Raw genomic sequence first — 14889 nt, forward strand, 5'->3', positions numbered from 1 at the left:
AAGAGCATATTTCTCAGATATTAAAAATCTCAAAACATCTAATTTATCTTTACATTCATTATTACCATCTTTTTTTTAAATTACTCAGAAGAAATCACCTTGTTCATTAAGAAATATTTGATGCTATCATGGTAACTTTGGCATTTGAATAGATTCAACTAAGAAAACAAGAATAAAAATCAATTCAAATTTCTGCTCATCTGTCACATACAATCACCACTCAAATACACTGCTGTTTGTATGGAAAGTTTTGAAAAAGTTCAAGCGGTGTGAATACTTTTTTAACACACTGTACACTTTGTAAGATGATGTAAGAGACAGGAAAATGACCCCCATATTGTCATGATAACATGCAAAAGACATGGTCCAAGTTTATTGAACAGAGAAAATGCCATATTCTTGATTTGTGCATATGTCAGATTTGTGAATATTAAACTTGGCATATGCACAACTGAATATTTGACTTCACCGCACAATTAAAATCCTGAATTCTAAATGTTTACCTGTTGTTCAAGTTCAGGTTGTTCAAGTTCATGTGCAGTGCAAAAAAAAAAAAACGACAAAAATGCTGCCAATACACCAGTAATTTCCAAAACAATTTTATAATTTAACTAACTGAATATTCAGAAATTACTTATGTCAGAAAACCATCATGGGATTTCTTCATAGTGTTCTTTCATTTTCAGTTCTACGTATACATTATGTTCCTCATCTCAGTTCCAGCATTTCAGTCCTTCAGTGAAACAAAGCGCAAAAGTTATTTGCTGCAGCAGACTGCGGTGTGCTTCCATGTCTCTCATTCTTAGGTCAATTTGAGTTTAGGTTGTGTCCTACAGCACTCCGTTCTTCCTGAATGGAAGTCTTGTCGATACATGAGTTCAGTCTCCTTCAGTTACCAAAGAGCATTTCTGAAATAAAAAAAACATGCAGCTTGGTACTGGTAAATATGATATCAGTGGTTGCTTTATAAACAAGTTGTGCAGATGATCTCCACTGATGGCGTCTGCTCCTTAGTGATTTTTTCTTCTTCCTTCAAAGCAGTTTTGGAGGCCCAGGGACATGTAAACCTATAAATAAGATGAGCAGAAATGCATCAGTATCCTCATTAAGTGATCAGGTTTCTGATCACTTAATAAAGTGAGATAACATAAAATTTTTTGTGCAACATTTTTGAAAACTTTTTATGTTTCTCCATCTCACAATTGTACCCAACTTGGTGTTAGTCTGTCATAGAAAATCCCCCCAAAATATCCTCAAGCATTGCACAAACTCACCACTGTGTGACCGGCATCTGCTCAATGGTATCAGGAAGTGGCTGTCGGAACGTTTCTGGCAGGAAGATGCAGAGAAGAACGGCGAGAAGAGACAGAACACCCAAAGTAATCCAGGGTAGGAGCTTGTTAAACTCAGCTGGAGACAAAAACCAAATTAAATCTCATCTGAATAGAGTTAAACATTGGACTCAGTTTCTATTTGATATCTTTAGATCCCTTCCAGCCTTTTGAGATTTAAAGGTCTCACCCAACTCAAGCAAATATGGTGACACAGAGGATCCCACTCTGGAGAACATGGCACAGGAAGACATTGCCGTGTTTCTGATGACTGTGGGGGACAGCTCTCCAGTGTAGGTGTAAACCACCCCACTTCCTGCCAGAACACCAAATTTACCCAACAGCACCAGGGACATGGTAAGTGTTGGATAACCTGCAACAAAGGACGAGGTGCTGTGAGGTCACAAGTAGTAAAAAATACTTTTGCAAATGCTGCTAGGCAAAACTTTAAACTCGTTTCAACAAGCTTCTCTTCAGCAGTGGAGTCTTGTGCAGTAAGTAGGCATAAATAGTGTAATAGTGTCTGAATGTTTTACGTATTGTTTTCTTCAAAACAATACGTACCTGCTCATTCCAGGTCTGTCTGAAGCTTTTAATGGTCATTGACTCTCGGACTATTCACTTGTTCTTCATGCTCTGCCTGATGTCTTGTAGGGAACACAGCGTCTTGGCTGTTTCATACTGCAGTGACGTTCTTTCACATTTCAGATTTTGGGAGCTCATCTATTATTTTTGAAAAAAGAAACTATTTGATTATCCCCAAGACTGTTAAGAAATGTTAAGTTTATCAATAAGACGAAATTGGACCTTTTTTTGGAAGGTGTGCATTTTTCTACATGTGGCACAAAACTGAATATCATGCTTTCGGTCAAACACAATGTTTTTAGTGTGATGCTGATGGGATCTGGACAATTTGTTGCAACTGAAGGAGCCACGAATTCTTGTCTCTGGCAGAACATGTTGGAAAATGTCTTGCTATCAACAAGTGTAAGTTTATCTTAGACTTTGGTTATGCAATCAAGAGCTTGTTGATTGTCTAGCTTTTGTCCAAGATACAAGAAAGCAAAACAAAGGTTTTGATGTGGTCTAATCAATGTGGTTGAATGAAAGTCTGTAAAGAACAGTGGGACAAACGTCCTGCAAAGTGATGTAAAAAACTTATTGTCAGTTGCTGCTGCCAAGAATGACACAACCAATAATTAGGTTCAGGAGACAATTACTTTTTTACACAGAGCCAGGTTTGTTTGAATATCTTTGTCTCATAAGTGACACGAGACAAACTACACTTTGTTCTTACCGAAGTAAATTTTGTCTGATACAATGTTTGAGGATGATCTGAAACATTCAAGTGTGACAAAATAGCAGAAACAGAGGAATTCTGTAAGGAGGTAAATACTTCTCTTCGCTGCACTGGATTATTGCATTAATCTTTCATTATTTTGAAGAAGCTATAGTGTGGCATTATTAATGCAGCTTGAATAAGATGTTGAAGCTAAGAAACACACACTAAATACAAAAAAGGTAGGTTTGTTTTCTTGTTTACGTCGTTTAATGTTCTCGTGCGTTTCTGTAAAAGTCAGAAACGCACGAGCCTAACGCTTCTCGCGCTCACTTTTCATGGTGCCCTGGATGAAGAGCAGCGCCAGCGCCCCCAGCAGGGAGAAACCGATGAATGAAAGACGGCGAGGAAAGCTGCGTGCAGCCAGCCAGCTGGCAAAGTATGCTGGGAGCTCCACAGCTGTGAGCAGGAAGTAGTTCAGGAAGAGGTTGCCATACAAAGTGGACATGCTGAAGGACAAGCCAAAGTAGCTGACACTTGTGGAAAACCTGCAAAGAAAGAAACGGACTTAAAAATCCAAACCGGATTGATTTTAGTTGATTTTAGGTTTCTAAAGTAACCAACCAGAACCGAGTCGATTTGTAACTCAAAATATTTTTTACTGGATCAAAATTAGACTTTTAAATGTGGCTCGACTATAGCAGTTTGTAAAATTATTTTCAATCTTCTCAATAGAAGAAGCTTTGCTTTGACAAATGTTACCTGCTTGGCTGATGTGCAATCTTAAACAAAGTGGTTTTCCACAAACAAAAACAAAAAAAAGTTGCAGCTCACCAAATTAGCCACAGCTTCAGTGTTATATGCCGAATTTGTGCGGTCTTCAGCAGGTCCAGGAAACTGACGGACTCTGCTTGATGTGCCGCTGCTTTTTCAGCCTGCCGAGAGAACATGAGAAACATCAATATACCTCCTACGATTTGCCAGTGAGGTTCAGCAGGTGGTTCCCACCTTGGGAGGGAGGAAAATGACCGGAGGAGCCTCCACTCGGTTCTCCAGAGCCGCTGACCTCAGCAGGAGCTCGGCCTCTTGCAAGCGGCCACGAGACAGCAGCCAGCGAGGAGACTCAGGAACCAGCCTGGTCGACATTTAGACACGCAATAAGGGACTCACTTCCCGAAAGCTCCCAAAAAGAAACACTTCCTTGGAGGAGATTATGCTTCCTTATCAATCGGTCACTATAGTATTGTATCCCTTTTCTGTAAGTCTTAGGTGCAAAGATGCAGACTGCGAAATGTCAACGGTGTAGTGAGACCATCTTACCACCAGAGGGGGATGCAAGCCAAGCCAGGCACAGCCATGATGAGCGATAGGTGTCTCCAGCTCCTGACCAGGTATGCGGTTCCTGGCAGCAGCATCATGGAGAAAGTGTAGACAAAAGGCTGGCCCAGACTGGAGAAGAGGATTCTGCTGGAGCCCACAAGGATTTCTGAACCTGTGGAGAAAACACAGACATTTCATTGTGTCTGATATTAGCATAAATGATAAGTTCTGGCCATTTCTAACATTCAGAATGCATTACATATGCTAACAAATGATAATGTGATAAAAGAAGTTAGCACAGATTTAATCTGAAATGTGATAGTTTAAAGGGAATCTATTATGCAAAATTTACTTTTTACATGTTTTTATTTTGGGTCTCAACTGCTTCTAAAAATAGCCACCCAGCTTCTTTTTAATTTTTTTTTTTGCAACAAGTAAATGTTTTATGATGTCTGGAAAAATTAGCAGTTTCAAAAACCGCCTGAATGTTCAGCCATAATGAATGGGCACTGCACCGTTTCCTAGCAACCCTAGTCGAGTCCAGGCTTTCACCTAAGTAGATCTCCAGCAAGTTTGGTCAGCTGGATTTTACACTGCATGCGCCGAACAATGGCAGGTGGAAAAGACAAGCGTTTTGTTGTTTCACCATCCAGAAACCACTTGCTGCATTCTTGCTAGTTGTGCAGGAGGCTCCACTTCTGCTTTTCAAATTTGCACGGCTGTCTAATTGTACATCTGTTTGCAGTCATTTTCAAGTGTAGATGTAAATATTGAGTTAGAGATGTGACCAGCAGCAGTCCATATAGATTTAAAGTGACGAGAGGCCCTAAAACAACTCATTTTAAGATGAAAGTAATGGACATTTTTTGCTTGGCCTGTAGGCCTATCCTGTTCAAGGAACCTTAACAAGTCACCTTTAAACAAATGAGGTTTTCTGATTTGAGTGGCCATGAACACAGCAATAGAATACGGTGAGAGTAAAGACCCACAACGAAACGTACCCAGCACAAACACGACTATGTAGCAGGCGATCTGACCCAGGCCCAGCATAAAAAAGAGAACAGTGAAGACAGGCCAGGACGGAGCGAAAGCCACAGCGCTGCTGAAGATGCTGAGGACGGCGATGGACCCGAACAGAACGGGCTTCCTGCCAAACCTGCGGCGCCAGAACAGAGAAGGACTCAGGCGTGAATGCAACAGATACAGTCATAAAAAGGAAACATCCTGATCATCATCATTCAACCTCAACGGCTAGTTATGTTTATAGGCTATAAGTAAACAATAGGGCTGTTTGTGCTAAAGAAAATCAAACAGGAGCTATTTTAAAAAGCGCAACTATCCTACACAAAATGCTACTTTTAGTCATCTGAATGATTCAACCTTTGACCTGGAGTTGAATTTGGGTAAAATCTCATTATGTTATGATGTATTTTTTTTGCAAACACCTAAAGTTGTGAATTTTGTTGATAAACCAAATGTGCAGCTGTGTATTTCATAATTATTATTTAATCAACAAAGGTTCGAAATTCAGAGACGTGTGAAAAACTCAGACTCTTTATATTGCTTTCATAGGTTTCACTTAGTTAATCAAATGCACTGTATAAATGTTTCTGTTCACACTATGATAACGAAAGCCAAACATTAGCAATAAATAGTCTGAAAATATTTTTCTAATATTTTCCTCAAGTAGTTTGGAGTCCGTCATTTTAAGAAAATGACTCTGATAAAGGAAACGGGTCATCACCAGATGTTTGACAATAAAGAACAGCCCTCTGTTTGACGAAAAACTAATCAACATTATTAGCTTAAATTATTATTAAATATTATTAGATTCGTTATAGTTCTGTAGAAGTTACCCAAGACGGAAACATGTAATCAGAAAACATGGCAATTCCATAACTAAACTGCTTCGAAACGACTCCAATTTGTAAATCATTTATGCTTTGGGAACAGGGAGACACTTCATTTTGCAAACATTAAATGAAGAGACGAAGAGTCACCGGTCAGAGATCAGTCCGGAGATGAAACATCCAGAAAGTCCTCCCAGAAAGTAGACGAGAGAAGTCAGAGGCTGCTTCCACTGTTCGCTGCACACCAGGTCAAACTGGGAGGAAAACACGAAGCAAACATTTACTTAACCCCCCAAACAACAACAACAAAAAGCAACAATTAACTTCAATCTGTCAGTTCTGTTCTTCTTAATCAATTCATTCTCATCTTTCCTGATCCTCTGAAGGTTTTCTTAGTGCAGCTTCATCAATCTTTCTATCTAGCCGTGTTATTATATTATATCATGCTCAAAATGCAGTCAGTGATTGTGGGGGAAAGGTCATGACCTTGCAGTTATTTATCTGTAAGAATCGGTTCAGAACGACCGAGTCTGAACATGAAGAACCAGCTGAGGTGTGTGTTACTTCGTGTTACTGTGTGTTACTGTGTGTTACTGTGTGCTACTTCGTGTTACTGTGTGTTACTTCGTGTTACTGTGTGTTACTGTGTGTTACTGTGTGCTACTTCGTGTTACTGTGTGTTACTTCGTTACTTCGTGTTACTGTGTGTTACTGTGTGTTACTGTGTGCTACTTCGTGTTACTGTGTGTTACTTCGTGTTACTGTCATACTAAAATAACCATTAACTGCTTTCTTATTCCAGACAGAGAGTGATAATACCTCCGTGACCACGGTGGACTGGAAGTACTCCGTACTGTAGCTCCATCCATCTCTGCAGCCCTCCCGCCTCAGGTTTGACAGAAGACCCTCTGGCCTTGATCCCGGCACAGACTGGTTCTGCAACCAGTTTGGACTGGCTCCCATTGCAGACAGGTTCCTAACCAGGTCCAGCTCGTACCGGCTGCAGCTGCTTTTCTCCGGCTGCCCGGCCACCTGCTAACCAGGAAACAATGTAATTACAGTTCCACTATTTATTTATTTATTTATTTATTTATTTATTTATTTATTTATTTATTTTTCTGCTACAGAGGACAGGGCAGCTGTACCAGAACAGACTGCATCAGATCTGACCTGACCAGTTGATACTGGTCAGGTCAGGAATGGGAACTGTATCAACGATGAAACCTTCCACCGAATTACTCACGTTTGTGTGTATTTTATGTCTGATATTAAATGCTTTGAGTATATTTGTTTTTATTTCTCATTCATAAATAACAACTGCCATTAAGTGTGCATTTGACAGAAAGTGTTTCTGTTTTTATACACACAGCAACCAGAGCAAAAACTGTAGCTTTGTATTCTCAAAGACCAGAGCTGAGCAGAAAAAAGAAATACCATCAGCTGAACGCTGGTGGTGGTTACGTGAGAACACGCTGCACAACTTAACTTTCTCACTCAGCAAGTGAAATTTAAAAGAATGCTAATTACATAAAATTGTTTGTTTTATTATTATTATTTTTATATTGTAACAAATTAGCATAGTAAGCTCTCTGGAATCTCACCATAATTCTGAAACATAATTTTTGGGCTAATTAGTTAATCAGCCATCAAGTGCAATAAGGTGAACTGAAGCAGGGAATCATTGAAACATTCGGTATGTGTGTGTGTGTGTGTGTGTGTGTGTGTGTGTGTGTGTGTGTGTGTGTGTGTGTGTGTGTGTGTGTGTGTGTGTGTGCGTGTGTGTGTGTGTGCATGGTTATTTTTCTTGTGTGTCTCTGTGTTGCCGTGTGATGGACTCGTCCAGGCCGTACCTCGTCTGTCGCCCAGTGATTTCATGAGATAGAAATCAGGCCACTGCGGTCAGGCCAGGATAAGGCAGCATTGAAAATAAATGGCTATTTGCACATAGACTTTATGATGATTTTATAATCTGGAATGATGTTTATTTATCCTAAAATAAGTTGAAGCTTGCAATTTGATTGTTTCGCTCATATGTTGATTTTGCAGTTTTAAAAATGCCTTATTACATCAAAATCTTGAGTTTGTGTTAATTCACATTTTTTTTTAAATCTGGTAATTATGTAAAATTAGATGAGTTAATGAATTTATGTAGTTGTTACAAGCCAATCGTCTGATTCCTTCAACCTTACATTTAATCCTCTAAGGCTCTACTTTTGGTCTCTGCTGAATAAAAATGTGACACTTTGTGTGCCTGGTAGATACTGTGTATTTCTGCTATTTGTTGCATTGAGCATAATCTTTAACTGCTACAGCTTATGCCTCATGCAACAATATGTCACGATGGAGATTCATGGTAAAGGTTATGCGAGGGCGAGCAGCTAAAGCAAATGGAGAATAGCAGCTTAGTTTGTTATTCACACCTGAACAGATGCGAGCAATTCACTTACATTACAAAATCATAAACAATAAAGATAAAAAGTAAACTTATGGCTGAAATGCTTTGCCAAAGTGAGGGCATTCGCTGGCTCGGATTTAGAATACCTCCGCCGGGATGCTGGCCTGGATCCACTCCTGGCTCAGGTTACTGTGGGCAGGGATGTCACAGTGGTGTGGGGGGCTGGCCAGCAGGAAGATGACAGACAGGATGTTGTATCCGCATGGAACGCAGGTAAGGCAAAGAACGAAGAAGATTCTCCTCTGGAACGGACCCCATCTCCCCAGAAACAACACCGACTCCTCGTAATCCTGCATTTTCCTTATTTAAGCCCCAAGAACTAATCCGAGATTCAGATTCCTCTACTGGTTATGATACAGGGGGTCAGGGAGGCACTCTGTCTGGAGGCTGTAAACACTCGTACTTTAGCTACTTGCACACAATGTTCCCATAATGTACTCTGTCTGCAATATCAAGCACATAAATCTTACATCTGTGCTCTGCTTGCTGCTGTGTCAAGAGTCTTCCTGCTGCTCCATGTCGCCTTTATTCAACAAGTGAGAGGAAAAACTCCTCCTCTCATCCAGCCCCTCACATCCGCCTCTCTTCCAAAAGTACGATTTCACCCTCAAACTACAGCTCAACAGAAACTGTGTCTTAAAAGGTTAAAAGTTTTATCTCAGAATCCTCCAGAACAACAAAAGGGACGGTAGTGACTTTGTAACCAAACGCATCTTCTTTTTTAACCTGAGGAACATTTGAAATAATAATAATAATAATAATAAAAGAAACATTTCAAATCAGCTGATGTTAGGTTGGCTTCAGATGCTGTTTAGTGCAGTGATGTCACATGACTTGTTTGACTTTATCTGCGTCCATCAGCTTTTGTTCCAATGTATGTGCAAAAAAAACCATAAATGCGCCTCATGCTTCATGAAATATTGCAAACTGCTTTACATTACTTAATAAAAGGTTCAAATTAACTAGTTTGGACTTCTAGAAATGTTCTGTCATAAAATGAAACTCTTAATAGTGCCTGATAATGAAAACAAGATTATCAATGTTTTTTTCGTTTGTTTTTTTCAGCTAAAAATCTGGAAACTGTTGCTTACGTTTGTATCGGACCACATTTCTCCTGAGTCACAGCAGCAAACGCTCATCTGCCATCTTTGCATGTCTGGAGACTGAAACTTTTGCCTGTTCTTTGTTGCAAATTCGCTCAAACTCAATCTGACTGGATGGAGAGCAAAGCCAGGTTTAGGTCTGGGATCTTTTCCATCTCAACACCTGGATATGCATAATCTAAGCTATTGGCTTCTAAGTTCCTGTGGGGAAAACAAAAAACAAAAAAACTCCAGCATGATGCTGCCACCACCATGCTTCACCACTGGGTCGGTAAGTTCAGGATGCAGCGTTTTTACTCAACACTCAATGTTTCACATGTTGGCCAAAAATCTGACAAGCTCACCTTCCTCCACATGTCTGAGAATTACACTTCAGCTTGAACACAACTTCCATTCAGGTGATCACTAATGAAATTTGGGCCTTTTTAATACAAACAACATGAAACAACCATAATGCAGTCATTACATTTCTGCTTTGATCTGACTTCTAACTGAACTCGTTTTTCATCTTAATCTCTAATCTCGGATCAGTCTTTGCTGGTCTGAAGCCTGAATGAATGACGTGTTTGTCAGGTTTGACACTAAAGAGACATGGTCATAGTTTAACTGGACTTATATAACAAAGCATGAGCTGCTGAGAGTGCAGTAAATTATCAAGCTGGTTCAAAATAAAAGTCCAGTTCAGTCCAGTTTTCTGAGGCTGTCCTCAACAGGACCGGTTGACTCAGGTTTCTCTGCTCTTAGCGACTTTCTGCACGGTGTGAAAAACACTTATGCCTTAAGTTGTATTTTACTTTATTATGTTTCAGTTTAGATTTGTTTCATTTAGTTTAAAAGCTAGGAAAACATGAGCAGGTAACAATGCAAAGTCTATGACTTGTATTTATTTTCTTTTGACAAGGTCAGGCTGCATATTCTGAATTACGAGAAGCGAGAGAAGAGAGAGCAACTTCCTATCAGGGCCGGCGCTGTTGTCCTCCCAAGGTCAAGAGTGAAACATGTCGTCAGCACATCGGACTGATCCAGAGAAAGTGCTACTTTGTCGATTAACAAAATGACAGGGAGTAGCCTTTCTCCCAGGCATATTCAAATATAAAGTTTTGTTTATCTTTTTGCCACACTTGATGCAGCTGCAGGAATACTCATCTATGCCCCTTGAGGTTTCCCACAAGCCTAATAAAAACACACCGACAACAGGCCAGAGTAACGGGATGGAGGTTCAGTGTTGTATTTGACGATGTGTGGATTAGAGATAATCGATGTAAAATTCAAACTTGACTCCAATTTCATTTGTTTAAAAAAAAAAAGAAAAAGCATATCAGAGAAAGGACACATTTCAACCACACCTCCAACTACCCAGCAATCTACTAATAGCTCAGTTTTTTGGGGGGGTTTCTTTCGACTCTGAGCAATCATTAAACAAACAATCTCTGAATGCTGCTCACTTATTTTTAATGAAAACAAACATTTACAGAAAGAAATGTGACACTTGACAAATTTTACATTTGCATATTTTCCATATAATTTCGCATTAAAAAACAAGTTCAAAGGAAATAAATACTGTACATACAGAGGTCGATAAATCTGCAAATAGGATTTCTTCTTTTTATACATTTGAAGAATGAATTCAAAGCTAAAATCTGTTCCATGTATATTTTACAACGCATGTTTCCTGTCTCTGTCTGCAGGTTTTATCCTTTCGGTTCAGGACATTTTGAGCAGCGTATGAATGATTTCTGAAGCGGGACTGAAAACCTGCATCCAAGTTGTACAATGAAATGTAATCTTCCTGATCTCCTCTTACAACTCTTATGTAACTATAAGCTATTTTTTCCAGTGCCTTTTATCAAGATAAACTTTTATTTTTAGAAGAAATATAAAATAACTATGTCAGCTTTGTTTAAAATCACACATAGACAAACATCATCTCAGCTCCGCCAGTGAATCTCTACTGACCTCACACCAGTTTTGGGAGCTGGTTCCAGCATCCGGCCCCCTGCGGATCCCAGTATTGCTGATGAAGAAGGTGAAGGAGAGTAGAAAAAGCGGCAGCTCGCACGTACATTATTGCGTTATGACGACATCATCGGACAGAGGAGGAAGATGATGGACGTGAGTTTGTGTCTTCTTGAAAACGCCAGTCTTATGGGTAAGAGTCACACAGGGTGCATAGATAAACACACACAGAAGTCTTTCTACCGGTCGGTTCAACGCTGGAAGACGGGGATGCTTCAAGTCGTTCAGGAGGAAGAAAGCAAAACGTGGAGAGGATTTGAAATTGCAGACAAAAACCCTCAGAAACATTTCCACTGGCTCATTTCTTCACTTCAGACTTTCTGCTCAGACAATTTGAAGTTAGTAAAAATAAGACAAATAGATGCATTTTCTCTGCCTGTTGGTTAAGAGCACAAAAAAGAAGGATAATTACAGATGCATTATTTTTTATCCAATTCTATATATTTTAGTTTAGTAGGTTTTCTGAAACAATGAATATTTCCATCAACATGAAGGCAAAAAAAAAAGTATTTTTTGTCTCTTGGCTGGGTTTTTATGTAAGATTTAAAACAATGTAATGATGAGGTAAGAAGACTACTTGATATTTAAAACAATAGGAACTGATTTTCTCTGATAAAAAAAACATTTCTGCATAAATACATACCGAAAAGCACATTCACATTTCCAGGTCTTATAAATTAGAACGTTTCCAATCAATATGATATATTAGAGCTAATAATTAATAGTTTAATTTTAAAGGTATGAGTCAATTATTTGTTTTCATTTGGGACTTTTATTATTTAAAAAAATCTAGTTTTTACCATCATACAAAATTAATATTTTAGTTTTAGATTTAAATCCAGCAAATTGAGAAACTGTCTTTTCTGGGCCTAGTCAAAGCCCACGTCTTGATCCTTGATCCTGATTCAGTGCCGTCTCTCTGACAACCAGTAGAAGTGTGCACGGAAAAAAATATCTGAATGAGACAAAAAAAATAAATGTTTGTACTGAAACTGTTTTAATATGTAAGAGACATCTGCTCAGTTAAGGAGGGGAAGCCGATATTTGGCTGTTTTACTTAAAGTAAAGAAAAAAAACATTCATAATTTGGTAAATATATGAAGCCACACATGATGAGATGGCAGTAGTCTTTTTTTTTTTTTTGCTTTTTGTTTTGTGACATCTTGTTAGTGCTGGTTTGCTTCTTCAGTGGGAGGAAGAACATTTCCCACATCCTCTGCTTTTTTACTGAGTCAGAGGAGGCGAATTATCAGCCTGATAAATAACCAATACAATATTTTCCCCCCCTTTCTTACATTTGGATTAAATCTACAGCTGCACCGATGACTCTTCTCCCGGCCAGAACCGATTTCTGTTCATTTTGGTTTTTCTTGTTTGTTACTTTGACAAATTTCGATTTTCCTTTTAAGGACAAATAAGTGCTTCCAGGTCTTTCATCGAGGTAGACGATTTAAATCAAATGGGAAAAAAAAACTAACTGAAAGAGGATCCACATTTAGGAATCCAGCTGCATGTCTCCAATATTTGTCTGATTTTACCAAAACAAAACAAAAAAAACCTTCAAGATGCTTTTAGTTCATGTTCAAACTAGTTGGAATCCTTAGTATTGATGCATTTAATGATTGTGGAAAAACAAAATCTTTTTAAAAAGTCTAATCCGGTAAAAATAAAATAAAAATGTCATATATTTCTATTAAATGATTTAAGAAATGAGCTGCAGCCTATTTTTTGCAGTCTTGAACCCATTTCCTGTAACACTTATTGCTTTCTACACGGTGCTAAATGGATCTTCATGAATATTCCATGACTGCATTTCTCCTGTTCTCCAGTATGTCTGGGAGCTTTGTTAGCCTCTGGTTCTGTTCAGGTCGACGTCAGCGGGTCAGCGAACGCAACGGTGCCTCTGCCCTCCATGTCAGGAGGCGTTGGACGGAACCAGAGGGTTTTGATCAAAAAGCCGGACGTCTCCGTCCTCTTCATGTCTCTGTAGGAAGATTCAGTCAAGTAAGCAAAGCCGCAGCAACAGCTGAAGCTCCAGCACACAGCGGGCTAGGGGTCACAGGTTGTGGGCTTGACTCCCCCTCTGCTCCCGCGGACATCAGTAGGGCGCGAAGAGAATTGATCCTTGGTTGGTTCTGATGGGTCCGGGAGCAGGACGCAGGAAGGAAGCAGTGAAAAGGGACGAGGACGACGGAGGGCGAGGGTGGAGGGAGATGGCGGGGGTGAGGGGTGAGGAGGTGTGAGAGAGGAGAGGGGAGGAGGAGATGGAGGAAGGAGGGAGGGAGATGGAGGGGGGGAGAGGAGAGGAAGTGGAAGTGAAAGGAGAGGAAAGGAAGGAAGGAGATAGAGAAGGCTTCGCCAGCTCCTTCTGAGGAGACAAGGAGACGAGGGATAACGGAGGGAGTCAAAGAGGAAAAGGAAAATGATCAAATCCAGTAGGTGAAATAAAAAAAAATAAGATAAGAAAATAAAGGGGAAATGAAATGGTGAAACGGGAAAGCAGACAAAACAGCGATGCAAAGAAATAAATATGAGAAAATGGTAGAAAATAAAGTGGAATAAGAAATGACAGCACACACAAAAAGAATTAAGATTAAATAAAACGACAAGGAAAAGCAAAGAGGGAACAGAAGAAGGAAAAACAAGCAAGACAGAAGAATACGGGAAATGAGCAGTGGAGAGAAGATGAAAGGAAAAAAAATAGATTAGATTAGAAAAATAAAGAATCAGAGGCAGAAAGGTCAGGAGCAGAGCAAATGAAACATGTAGGTAACAAGGAGAAAGGGAAAAAAGAAAATATGAAGACAAATTTAAGCAAATGTTCTTTGCGTCTTTCTGTCTTATGGGTGAATTTCTCCACTGTAAGTTGAGCAGAGAGCTGGAAGGAGACACTCACAGTGAGCGAGTCGCGCTGCTGCTTGTTGTAAGGGCTGTACTTTGGCTTGCTGGGTTTTCCTGCCACCCTGTCCTTGTGTCTTCTGCTGGAAATGTGCTGCAACGTCAACAACATGAACAAATCAGACCGTAAGCTTTGCCGCTTTTCCATTTTCAAGTTTTAGCTGTCTCACGCTAATCATGCCTCAATTTATGACAACCTAGAATCTGCAAATAGCTGATGGTGGTGCTGTAGTAATATTTCTTAAAAAACTGGTTTCTGATAGCAAGAGGTAACACAGACTTGTTTTAGTTTGATCAGGAGGATGAATGTGGGGTTCTGGTGGGGGAAAAAAGGTTCTAGATCTCAAAATTAAAATACATCTTTAAACGCTGGAGGCCTATAATTTATGTACAACTTTCTAAATAAACTGACTGTTTTTGCATATAGCAAATTAAACATCTTTGCACATATGATGCAAATAAATTTAAGTATGATAAATATCAGCAACAGGCATAATCTTCTGCAGCAGTGATGAAACAATTTCTCTAGATTTTATTTGAAATTGGATTTCTACTTTGGTTTCTGTCCAATTCAAAGCGTTTCACACAGCAAAAACACAGTAAATGGATGCAGTTCTCACTCTGACCACTAGATGGA

At 39.4% G+C, this 14889-nt stretch overlaps 2 protein-coding genes across 4 annotated transcripts in view; both read right to left on the reverse strand.

Annotated features, from left to right (window-relative positions):
• Positions 1–337: 337 nt before the first annotated feature.
• LOC103478820 (solute carrier family 22 member 4-like) lies at positions 338–9679 on the reverse strand. 2 transcript variants are annotated; one of them, XM_008432884.3, is made up of 11 exons: positions 8322–9679; positions 6600–6815; positions 5931–6034; positions 4932–5086; positions 3931–4102; positions 3619–3745; positions 3445–3545; positions 2944–3158; positions 1522–1704; positions 1275–1410; positions 338–1067 (listed from the first exon to the last, which is right to left on the reverse strand). In XM_008432884.3, the coding sequence occupies exons 1-11, from the start codon at positions 8529–8531 to the stop codon at positions 965–967; spliced, it is 1722 nt and encodes a 573-aa protein (XP_008431106.1). In that variant the 5' UTR covers positions 8532–9679; the 3' UTR covers positions 338–964. The 2 variants fall into 2 exon arrangements, with proteins under 2 accessions (XP_008431106.1, XP_008431115.1); XM_008432893.3 differs by having other exon boundaries at positions 6600–6812; positions 8322–9678.
• Positions 9680–10773: 1094 nt separating this feature from the next.
• Positions 10774–14889, reverse strand: part of znf385b (zinc finger protein 385B) — a 68468-nt gene continuing 64352 nt past the window's right edge. Inside the window, exons 10-11 of one of the 2 annotated variants that reach the window (XM_008432906.3) lie at positions 14251–14346; positions 10774–13722 (exon numbers count right to left, since the gene is read on the reverse strand). In XM_008432906.3, coding sequence (XP_008431128.2) covers positions 13453–13722; positions 14251–14346 — 366 coding nt within the window. In that variant the 3' untranslated portion in view covers positions 10774–13452. The remainder of the gene's footprint in view (positions 13723–14250; positions 14347–14889) is intronic. The other variant, XM_081600851.1, reaches the window with a different exon arrangement.

Source organism: Poecilia reticulata, chromosome 2 (assembly GCF_904066995.2).
Source record: "Poecilia reticulata chromosome 2, P_reticulata-male-v2, whole genome shotgun sequence".
Lineage (NCBI taxonomy): Eukaryota > Metazoa > Chordata > Actinopteri > Cyprinodontiformes > Poeciliidae > Poecilia > Poecilia reticulata.

Excerpts from the sequence above, each read along its gene's own strand:
- LOC103478820 (XM_008432884.3), bottom strand. The coding sequence starts at position 8,531 with ATGCAGGATTACGAGGAGTCGGTGTTGTTTCTGGGGAGATGGGGTCCG. Across the intron at positions 5,087-5,930 it reads TCCGGACTGATCTCTGACCG|GTTTGGCAGGAAGCCCGTTC; the intron begins GTGACTCTTCGT and ends CTGGCGCCGCAG. Across the intron at positions 4,103-4,931 it reads CATAGTCGTGTTTGTGCTGG|GTTCAGAAATCCTTGTGGGC; the intron begins GTACGTTTCGTT and ends TTTTCTCCACAG.